The sequence below is a fragment of the Chelonoidis abingdonii genome, chromosome 16 (assembly GCF_003597395.2).
Source record: "Chelonoidis abingdonii isolate Lonesome George chromosome 16, CheloAbing_2.0, whole genome shotgun sequence".
Taxonomy (NCBI): domain Eukaryota; kingdom Metazoa; phylum Chordata; order Testudines; family Testudinidae; genus Chelonoidis; species Chelonoidis abingdonii.
This window is the reverse complement of record NC_133784.1, coordinates 27,071,771-27,083,859: the sequence shown is the minus strand read 5'-3', so window position 1 is coordinate 27,083,859 and position 12,089 is coordinate 27,071,771. Positions and strand designations below refer to the sequence as shown.

The 12,089-nt window shown below is 40.4% G+C and overlaps 1 protein-coding gene across 1 annotated transcript in view; it reads left to right on the top strand.

Annotated features, from left to right (window-relative positions):
- The first annotated feature begins 35 nt into the window (after nucleotides 1–35).
- LOC142047856 (uncharacterized) overlaps nucleotides 36–12,089 on the top strand; it is a 35,040-nt gene continuing 22,986 nt past the window's right edge. The window contains 1 exon segment of the mRNA XM_075073062.1: nucleotides 36–81. Coding sequence (XP_074929163.1) covers nucleotides 36–81 — 46 coding nt within the window.

The window sequence follows — 12,089 nt, the reverse complement described above, 5'->3', positions numbered from 1 at the left end:
AGGGAGGGAGGGCACAAAATCTAAACTACTACAACATGGACAAACTCTTCAACATCACCATTATGCATGTCAATCAGAATGGTAACACTAAAGAGTGTTTGGAACAGGCATCTACACTAACTGAACCACTGCAAACAGCAGTTATGCAGAGCATCCACACTAACCATTTTGTTTCAGATGCACAGTGCATCACATCCACATATAGAAGCACTGTTAGTTGTATAGGTTGTTGTGTCTTAGCCCAGAACAGCTCCTCTGAACAAGTACATTATATACACTATTTAGACTTCTTCACCATTGTTTGTTGCATTGAATGTAATTTTTCCTGAAGGAAGAAAAAAAAGTACATGTGTATCATCGGGGTCAGCCACTATGCAAGCACAAGCATGCAGCAGAGTAGATGCCACAGAAAAAACAACACAAAAAACACCTCATCAGCTTCCTTTGGTCCACTTGCTGGATTGCCTGTGGGCCATGAGGTCCAGTGTAGATCATTGTAAGCACTGACAACTTTTGGTCTTGGTTTTTGAAGTGTAGTGCTTGACTTAATTCATTTCTTCCCCCCAAAATTATTGGGTTTTATTTTATTTGTGGAGAAGGTTGTGTTTTATTTTGTTGCTATACCAGTGGTTTCTTTCTTCAGTGTTTCTCTTTAGAAAAAAAAGACTAAAATGGTCTGATTCCAGGTGATATTGCTCCACATACCTCCATCAACTAGTGGAGTGTCGTCATTTCCTTCACCACATAATGCAATAGAGCAGCAGGGGAAGTACTGCTTCTCAGGAGGAAAGTGGGGAGACAGGGTAAATTTAAGTGACTTTGTGCCATGTTTAATGACAATGCTGTTGTGTTCACTTTCACATTTCAGAAATGAGACACTGCTGCGGCAGTGGGCCTAGATAGCTACAGCAATCCCCAGTGAAATAAGTGCATGAAGGGTGGCCAAGAGTTTTGTGGGATTCCACTGGGAGGATGAGTTGAACCAATGTAGCTGCTACACTAGTTATTCCTATCTACGCTATTTGTCCGCTGGAACATATGGATATAGTAGCGGACAAACATGGTTAGTCTCAGAGCATGTACCATCACAGTGGTGGCCAAAGCACCATTGAGGACAACATTACAAGCATGGTAGAAGATTAATAAAAGTGATTTAGGCTTTGTTTTTGCCAAAAGTCTGGTGTACTAGAAAACATGAAATTTTGCTGGCCATCCTTGTTACCATAGAGCATTGCTAAATACAGTTGGGAACCATACAAAAATCAGTACTGACACTTATGGCGTTCATGAAACCCAGCAGATCTCAAAGTAATTATCGCTCTTGGGTTTCAGATTAAATATCCACTCCACTACTACCCTCAGGGAGTGGATTATGGACCTGATTTGGGCCTCAATAGCCGACTCCCACTGACACCAGCAGGGCTGAGGGTACTCAGTTCTTTGCAAGATTAGGCACTAGTGGCCCTTATTCACCATTCAGTATTTCTGCAGAATTTCCCGGTTATCACTGAGAGCTGTTCTCAGAGACAGGAATGGAGTATGGCCAACCTTCAGTCAAGCTACTCTCTGAACTTAACAGTGGAACAGGAGCTGTGCCACTTGTCTCATAAGAAGTGCAACTAATAATTAAAACCTGTCTCTGCAGGGATGCAGGATTCCTGCAAGTGTAATTGATTTTCAAATGGATGTACAGAGGGGAAAAAAAAAAAAAAAAGGGCAGCTGAAGACAGATAAGACCAGTTCAGGCATTTTTCTTAAACTGTCCTGAAAACATCCATCTAATATGAAGCTTTTTCAAATATGCATGAACTGTCCTCTCTACCCCACAAAATTACACTCAGAATATCCCTACCACTGATCTACTCCCCACTCCATGGAATATTTTTGTAGTCTTCTTGATTATAAGCCCCTCAGGTCAGTGATAGTATCTTACTATCTGTAAGCTTTCATCCACACCAGAGCTCTAGACAAATATTCTTCCTGGAGTACTTTAACAGTAATAAGCATTTCTAACAGTGATCTGCACAGGTATAGCATCTTTCATCTGGTGATATCAAACATCTAATCCTCAGCACCCTCAGGAAGAAAGTTACTCTACTTTATAGAAGGGGAAAGTGAGGCACAGTTAAGCAATTTGCCCTAGACACAGCAATTTGTTGGTAGAATGGAGAGAGTTTAACTCAATATGTGATTCCCAGTCCTTTCTTCTAATCATTAGATGTTTTTGCACTGTACAGCTGTAATGAATAGAAAGTAAGCAGTTTCATTTATTAGTTTCATCAGGGTTAGTTGCTCCTCTGCCTAGAGTAATGGCTTCAAGAAAGCTAGTAACAACCAAAAGGTTAAGTATGTGTATTATCTCTCTCACTGCTACTTCTGATTAGCCTTTGTGGGGCATCTTCCCTGTTGAGCTCATCTGTGCAGCTCCACTGGCAGGAGAGCTAGCATAGACAGGGCATTGACATTTTTTTTATCAAAATGACCTCTAGACCTGAGTAGCATAAGGGACTAAGGTCATTAGAATTCTGGAGGACTCCTGGAGCCTCATCCGCACTAGTGCTCCAATCATTGCTCCTGCTAGTGGAGCTGAACCAGTGCTGTCAGTGTATGGTGACCAGATGTCCTGATTTTATAGGGACAGTCCCGATTTTTTGATCTTTTTCTTATATAGGCTACTATTACTCCCTACTCTTGTCCCAATTTTTCACATTTGCTGTCTGGTCACCCTATGTCAGTGGGAATTTCAGAGGAAAAGCGTACAATCATATGCCCACACCTTGAATACTGTGTGCAATTCATGTCACTTAATCTCAAAACAAGATATTACTAGAATTGGAAAAGTTACTGAGAAGGGCAACAAAAATGATTAGGGTATGGAAAATCTTTTATTTGAGAAGAGATTAAAAAGACTGGGACTGTTTATCTTAGAAAAGAGATGAACAAGGGGGGGATAAAATAGAGGTCTGCAAAGTGATGAATGGTGAGGAAAAAGTGAATAAGGAAGTGTTATATATCCCTTCACATAACAAGGACCAGGGCTCACCCAATTAAATTAATAGGCAGCAGGTTCGAAATAAATCTGAAGTAGTACTTCACACAGTGCACCATCAGTCTTTAACTTGTTGCCAGTGGGTGTTAAAACATAAGAACAAAAGAATGGCCATACTGGGTCAGGCCAAAGGTCCATCTAGCCCAGTATCCTGTCTGCCAACAATGGCCAATGCCAGGTGTCCCAGTGATCTCTCTCCTGCCATTCATCTCCATCCTCTGACAAACAGAGGCTAGGGGCACCATTCCTTCCCCATCCTGGCTAATAGCCATTAATGGACTTAACCTCCATGAATTTATCTAGGTCTCTTTTAAACACTGTTATAGTCCTAGCCTTCACAACCTCCTCAGGCAAGGAGTTCCACAAGTTGACTGTGCACTGTGTGAAGAAGAACATCCTTTTATTTGTTTTAAACCTACTACCCATTAATTTAATTTGGTGGCCCCTAGTTCTTGTATTAAGGAAAAGTTATTTACTTGTTCCCATATTTACTTTCTCCACATCACTCATGATTTTATATGCCTCTATCATATCACCCCTTAGTCTCCTCTTTTCCAAGCTGAAGAGTCCTAGGCTTTTTAATCTCTCTTCATGCGGGACCCATTCCAAACCCCTAATCATTTTAGTTGCCCTTCTCTGAACCTTTTCTAATGCCAGTATATCTTTTCTGAGATGAGGAAACCACATCTGTATGCAGTATTTCAAGATGTGGACGTACCATCATTATATAAGGGCAATAAGATATTCTCCGTTTTATTCTCTATCCCTCTTTAATGATTCCTAACATCCGTTTGCTTTTTTGACCACCACTGCACACTGCATGGATGGTTCGAGGACCTATCCATGGGACTCCAAGATCTTTTTCCTGATCGTTGTATCTAAATTAGCCCCCATCATACTGTTTGTATAGTTGGGGTTATTTTTCCAGTGTGCATTACTTACATTTAGCCACATTAAATTTCATTTGCCATTTTGGTTGCCAATTACTTAGTTTTGTGAGATCTTTTTGAAGTTCTTCACAGTCTGCTTTGGTCTTCACTATCTTGAGCAGTTTAGTATCATCTGTAAACTTTGCCACCTCACTTTTTACCCCTTTCTCTAGATCATTTATGAATAAGTTGAATAGGATTGGTCCTAGGACTGACCCTTGGGGAACACCACTAGTTACCCTTCTCCATTCTGAAAATTTACCCTTTGTTCCCTGTCTTAACCAGCTCTCAGTCCGTGAAAGGACCTTCCCTCTTATTCCATGACAACTTAATTTATAAGAGCCTTTGGTGAGGGACCTTGTCAAAGGCTTTCTGGAAATCTAAGTACATTATGTCCACTGGATCCCCCATGTCCACATTTGTTGACCCCATCAAAGAACTAACAGATTAGTAAGACACTATTTCCCTTTACAGAAATCATGTTGACTTTTGCCCAACAATTTATGTTCTTCTATGTGTCTGACAATTTTATTCTTTACTAAAGAAGGCCAGAAGTATGAATAGGTTAAAAAAATGAATAAAGAAACTCAGAGACCATTAGCCAAGATGGTCCAGGATGCAACCCCATGCTCTGGGTGTCCCTATACTTCTGACTGGCAGATTCTAGACTGAACAACAAGGGATGGATCATCCAGTAGTTGCCCTGTTCTCTTCATTCCCTCTGAAGGCTCTTGCGCTGGCCCTTATTCAAAGGCAATATACTGAGCTAGGTGGACCATTGGTCTTATCCAATATGGCCATTCTTATGTACTTACAAAGCTGCCAAGTCATTCTCCCCATGTACTTGAGTGAGGGTATGTTACAGGAGATTCAAGATGCATGGGTTGATGTTTGCAGATGTAAAGCATTATACAGCGTTTACTAATGGGAGGTGGGTGGGTGAAAATCCACTCTAGTAAGTTATGGTAAAATACAAGTAATAGAATAGCCAGATAAACAATAATTCATCTTCCAGGAGTTGGTGTACTCCCCAGCCCTCAAGAACTTCAGTGATTTAGTTTTAAAATATATAGCCAAACACAACCCTAATTTAGCCATGGAATGCCATTAATTTAATTAGGCCTGCACAAGGTGTAAACCAGGGTGGAGTTTGGACCTTATTCTCCACTGCCTTGCACCTTATGAATTCATTTACATCTGAGCGGAGTGAATCTAACACTATCATTCTCTTCTGGAAGAAGTGCAAGGCAATGGGCAGTCTGGCCCTTAGCCCCTTACTTGCTGTATAACATTTGCCAACTTCCTCCTGTATCGAGTGTACAGTAGGTCATTTGAATTATAAATAAACCCAGATCATCTAGGTTTTCCTGCACAAGATCATTGGTTCTCTTTCAAACAATTCAGTATCAAAAGCTGAAGCTACTTTAGAGAGCTACCCTCTAGTGTGGCACATTAAATTAAGGAGCAGTTGTATTATAAAAGTTTATTTCAGATATTTCAATCAGAGTTTGCCTGTTTTTACACTTTCTATTGTATCTTGTGAAAGTGGAGACATGGCTTCTCATTATAGGCAGGGCTGGTATTGCCACCTGTTAGGGTTGCCTGACACTTCCCATTATAAACCCTGCTTTCAGTTGTTTATACCTTTGCCACAGTCTGCATTAAAAAAAATAAAAAATTCAGCCAAAACTTCAGCCATTTCCAAGAACAAGGCTAGGAAAAATGAATTTTGCTATGTGAAATTCTAGATACCTTTACTCTAGTGCCTCCATCCTTCAGAGCAGGTATTTTATATTAAGCAGGAGGTGGCCGTTGTGTCAGGGATATGACTTCTGCTGTTCCTGTGTCAATCTAACCAAATTTTGCCACAAACCTTTAAAAATTACAGTCTGTACATGCTGAGATTTTGACAGCTCAAGTGTCTAAAGATTGTGCGCACACTGAGCGCACTTATGCCTCACATGTATGCAGATGCACTATCCCCACAGAGTATTTGAACACGCTTCCTCCAACTCTGGGCTACAAGGTCGATACTGGACCTTCCCTGTCATGGTTGGTCTGGCTGGGACAAGGTGGGGCTGGGAACTAGAACTGAGAGCAGGGAGCATTTTTCTCCTGTGCTCTCAATGGCCCCCTCCTAACACCAAGGCAGCATGGATTGGGTGACCAGACAGCAAATGTGAAAAATCGAGATGGGCTGGAGGATAGTAGGAGCCTATATAAGAGAAAGACCCAAAAAATTCAAGACTGTCCCTATAAAATTGGACATCTGGTCACCCTAAGCATGGAGAAGGGAGCTGCCTGACTCCAGTGCAGAAGGGACCTGGTGAAGTAGGGAAAGGGCAGGCGGGAAGTTGATTGGTACAAAGAGGTAGGGGCAGGGAGACAGATTTGAGTCTGGCTGGGGGCAAGAGAAAAAGTGACTGGGAGCCAGGCAGGGAAATGGGGTGGGAGAGGGATTGGATGCTAGTAGAGTGGTAGAGAGACAGTCTGGATGAGGAGCTGGGAGAGACTGACTGGCTGGTCAAGAAGACTGGGAGCAGTGTGAGGTGAGGACTGAATGGGTAAGTAGGAGTTGGAGGGGGAAGACTGACTTGCTCAGCAAGAAGACTGGGATGAGAAGCCTGATGAGCAGAAACTTGCTAGATGAGGAGAAAGTCCAGAGAAGAGTATTGAGATTGGGCAGAACAGCTGTTCACTATAGCATACTCTCCTTGAGAATGGAATAGAACCCAACATCCCCAAGTCTCACCATTCCTCTGCCATCAACAAGTCTGTAAAACTTACAGGCAAAGCATCTCATCCTCTAGTGCCTGCCTACAGAGGATAAAACCCTCAAATGTCTAGTAGCTACATTATCTACTACTATGATCAAAGAAGGATAACAAACATCTGAAATTTGCTGGTAACATTTAGAAGTAATGGCATTGCTAAATCAATGCATTTAAGAAACCATCAAGAGACATTATGACTAATTGAATATATCATTCCCCTACCCAGTTAAAAGGCAGCTAACTAAAGACAGTGCACAGCTCAAATTTAAATGAATATTTAATGATTTAATGATTTTACATTAACTTTTTCTATTTCACACCAAGATCAGGAAACAAAGCAAACATGGATATTGAGGAAGCCAGTGGTACATCCCAGCGTGCTTCAGCTAAATGAGATGCATGTAGGGATTATTCTGAAAAAGGCAGCATCCTCCAAGATGCTGAACACTTACACCTCCCTTTACTGTAGTAAAGGAGACACTAAGCACCTTGCAGGAGCTAGAACTAACTGGGATGTTTGCTTATTTGGAACATCTCCCATGGAACCTAGTTATCCTAGTGATAATGAATAGTCGTTACCAATATCTAATAAGGAAACCATTTGCTAAACTTCATTTAACAGGAGCAGCCAAGTAGTTAATTGGCAGATGTTAATAGATGAAGTTTACAAGTCCAGTCCTTAGTCCCAAACCTCTTCTTGTCTTCTCTAGAGAAGTAAGCAGTGTTAAAACACAGCCAAAGTTGTGTTGATTAATATTAGGTAAAACAAACATTGTAGTCACTATACATTTAACATTGTTAGCTCATCCTGGGTAAACCTTCCTGGAACTACAGAGTTAACTGCAGCCAACTGATAGGATAAATAGCTTCACAGAACACTAACCTCAAGGCTTGTTCAACATTATGCACTCCATATGACATCCCTTTCTCCCCCAGGTCATGTTCTAATAGGATCTAATTTCCTAATAGACATAATCCCAGTAAATTCCACCACCCTCACAACAATCCCAGTCCTGTAAGGTGGTGAGCATCTTCCAGTTACTGAAGTGGTTCAGCAGCTCCCAGAAGGATTGAAAGAAAATGAAGAGCAAAGAGTATTATTTTTACTCAATACAGTACTTTGTCAGAATGTTCAGACTTCTTGCAATGGCCTTTAATCAGGGCAGCTGATTCATCAAGACAATAGGCTACTCGTGTTTCTAATTAATACAGTTGTACTGGTATTCATTTCTGATAGTAGGTATTTAAATACAATACTGGGTATTGAAACTGTCAAGTAAATTAAGCTGCGAATGTTTGAACCAGAGCAATATCACTGGAGGAAACAGTGTTTAGTGTGATAATAAGGAGAGAGAGCAAAAATCTCTCTTAAGGAGATGATATGGAAGTGGGGAGCACCATGACAATTGAGTAGGAAACAAGTAGGATGGCACAACATAGTGCCAATCTACATATGCATGCTATCGGGACTTAAATTCTCAAAAATTATATCCTGGAATGCCCCTCCCCCCGAATTTGGGGATCTGTACTTTAGCCCCAGGAGTGGATGGAGAGGGGCAAATATCCCTTGCAGGGCTGAAGCCCTGAGCCCTGGCATCACTTCCCAGCAGGGCTGAAGTCCTGTGGGAGACACCAGGGCTCCTGTGGGTTTGAAAATATTTACTAGAGCTCTTCTCAGGTGGGCTCTTGGCTGAATTTAAACCTGTGCTATTATAGGGACAATATCATAATTCTAGGGAGAAAACTCTCAATTGGAATTGGAGGTAACTGTGTGACAGTGTTTGGATAGGACCACAATCTCTCTTTTGTACTGTGTCCTGCTAGTCAGCAGCAAACAGCTTGGTCAAACTACCAAATTTTCCATGTAGATTGGGTCAGGGAGAGGGCATTTTCTTAGGCTGGGCCTCATTTACAGGACTCTTCTGAATCCTGTCAATTTCCAGTAGAATTTTTGGTGCTGTTTACATAACATGTCCCAATTAATTCTACTGTCCCAAACAACCCTTTAACTCCCCCTTGTTTCCATCATACTGCTACCCCTTGGACCCAAGTGGTTAGCCAAATTCAGGGTGTTGGTTGTTCCAGTTTGGATGAGAAATTCATTGTAGAGCCATTTTAAAAAAAATCCATTATTATTTAGAAGATTATACATGAAGTCCCCTTTCCCTGAACACAATAGGAATCAATCAGGAAGAGACAGTTTCTTTGCTCACTGTTAAAAATCTGTCTTTCTATCCAGCACTCTGTACCCAAAAAACTTTCTGTCAGGACCACATCATCAGCATTTCTGTTACTGTCTGATTGACTTTGTCTGCTTCCCCTCATACCCTCTCTTGCCCAAACCATGGCCAACCAAAACTCTTCATCCACATGGTTCAAATCTCTGGGCAGAGTCCCATATGCCATTGTTCAGATCAGGGGCTGCTTAACCATCTCTCACAGCTATCTTAAATGAAGGACAGCATTTACCCCTGACCCATAACAAGATTTAACCTAATCCACATCGGTAATTTCTTGTATGTGCATGGAGAAGATAAGAGTTGGATGTCTGTGGCTAGACCATTGAACCAAGATTGGGATTTGAAAAAAAAACAAAAACATGTGCAGTGCCCAGCAGCGTCTTTAGTTACAAATATTTAATAAAATTCAATAAAAGCAAAATACTCATCTAATTTGTTTGTATTACAACAACCACCTGAGGTCTTCACTAGGATTAGAGCTGCATTGTGCTACATGAAGTGCAGACATATAGCGATATATATTCCCTGCCCATAAAAGTTTACAATTTAATTTGAAATTAAATGGATCAGTTGGGTTTAAACATACACTGGGAGAAAATAAGGGTTCCACTGATAACAGTAGTAAGATCACTTGGTTGGCTAGACTAGCTAATGCACAACTTGAAAGTTGTTCTTAAATAGTCTGCTTACTTTAATTTGATTTGTTGTATTATTCTTTGTTTTATTTTCTCACCTGTTATTGTATTTTAGCTTCTGCCTACTTTTAATTTGCCTTTTTAGACTTGGTTTTACAGTGTTGTCCAAAAGTTCTTGCCTCATTGTGGCAGGTGCAAAAAGTGTCAGTCCTTGCCCCCAAATAGATTGTGCTCTAAATAAGCCTTTGTCTATCCATTAAGTCTATTGTATTTACAATTATATTATGGTAATGGAATTTTTACCTTCCTTTTTCCCCTGTCCATGTCCTTCAAGATGATCTCACTGTACAAGGGAGGTCTCCTTAGGGAGAACTGGGGACCTTTTCTAGATTATCCTTGGCAGGAGAAATTGACACGGCCTACTCAATAGGTGACTCGTGTCCTGTATCCCTCAGTCTTTTCAGCTTATTGTTCTAGCTTCTGCAACTACTTCCAGGGACCAGCAAGGGCCTTTTTTATTAGACTAAGTATTAAATACATTTCTGCACATGAGCAGCAATTTTTCTGGGAGGTCCATCATCAACTGTAGACATGTGATCATGTATCTTGAGAAATATCATTTGGTGGCTGAAGTAGACAGGATGTGTTTTGGTACCTCACTTTCAAAGCTCAGTCTAACTCCAGAATCTCAACATCTCCCAGTTTCACCTAGCTGATAGTTTTATCAAGGAGACATCAGTTTACCTACACCTGACTTGATTCTTCTGAAGCCATTTTTACATCTGCCCTTAACTTTAGTGGAGTTAATCCTGATCTAAGAGATCAGGATTTAGCTCATAGAATCCAGCGTTGTGAGGCACTGAACAACCTCTTTTCCTGTTTCCAAGTTGAGGAAGTTCAGCCCCTAACAGGACTGGATCAGTATGTACCTTTGTTTTGATTTTATAGAAGTTTAAGACAGCTCAAAGATTCACTATTAAGGGACTAGCATAGTCAGATCATGTCCATGAACAGAAGAATCCTGTGAAGTCCTTCATGTGTAGATGAAAGGTCACTACTAAAACTGAAAGAGGGCAACACAAACTCATGCTCTCTCACTTCTAAAGTTTCACCTTTTACAAAATTGATATAAAAAGTAACATTGGAAGAAGATGCATTAGAGTACTTAGAAAATTCTCAAACTTGGATTGAATGTACATGACACTAAAAATAAAATGCTGTTATATAAAAACAGTGAATCATTGGTAATGACTGGTCATGTTCAGTTCTTAACTAGTGCCACATTAGGACTTAAATAGTTAAACTAAATCTAATTAATGCAAGATGATCATATGGGTTACATGCCAATTTCTTTAGAGAAGCTATTAAAATGGTTCTGTTGCCACTAGCAGTGAAATAATGTATGTTTCACTTCACTGTTAATTGTTTAGTACTCAGTGGTGCACAGCAATGAGTAAGGCGGGAGGTAAGGTTAAAAGTTTAACAGGTCACAAGGAGAAGTTCAAGTTTATATGCCTGGATTTTTGAAATCATGAAAGATTTGGGGACAGTGTATATTATTCATTGAACTGGACAACTGAAAGCCATTTCCATAAGTTCCCTTCCCCTTTGTTGGGCATTAGAGTCCCTTTTATTTGAGCTATTCATAACCCTGAGCTTGTTAGGAAAACGTCTGCATACGTTGGCTGCAGTTTTTCTATTTCTATGTATTGCACGTTTTCCCCACATGAGGCCACCACTTTCCTCAAAGTCAAGAAATCACGTGGCCCAGATATTATATCAAACAAAATGCTGAAAGAGCAATGACTGCTTTAGGAAGGCCTATTTTAAAATCAACTCAGACACTCTGAGGTAGTCACGCTGAAAAATGGGTGCCCTCAACCCACACTAATAGACATCTATGTTAACTACAGTAACTGCAAATTCTTTTGTAATATCTGTTAGAATACATGGTTTGACCAACAATATAGTCCCTTAAAGTCAGGCTGGATTCCTCTTAAAGATGCAAACCACATCTTTATCCTGTGGATACTCAGAAGAAACTGAACAAGGTAGCATTTACCTGTCTTCTAGACTGCCCCCCCCCCATGTACCCTAAAGAATCATTTAACTCAGTCTGGCACCTAAAATTAAGTCTTACTATGATTAGAAAATAGAATTGGTGGAAAAACAGAACATGAAATCCATATGCTAATCTATCAAATATAGGATAGAAATCAAAATGCAAATAGAGGGGTTAGGTCAAGAAAGGAAAGCCAACTAACTTTTTCAACACAGTCAACAGTAGTTAACCTGCCATATTGGAACCAGCCCCAAACCTGAGATTTGCACTAGACAATTAAATGCTCATTGATTTTTTTCCCCTCCAGCAAACAAAAATCTCAGTCTTTGAAAGAAAAAGGCAAAAAAGTCATCAGACTAAACTAATGCTGGAGACACGGAAATCAAATACATCCTAGGTT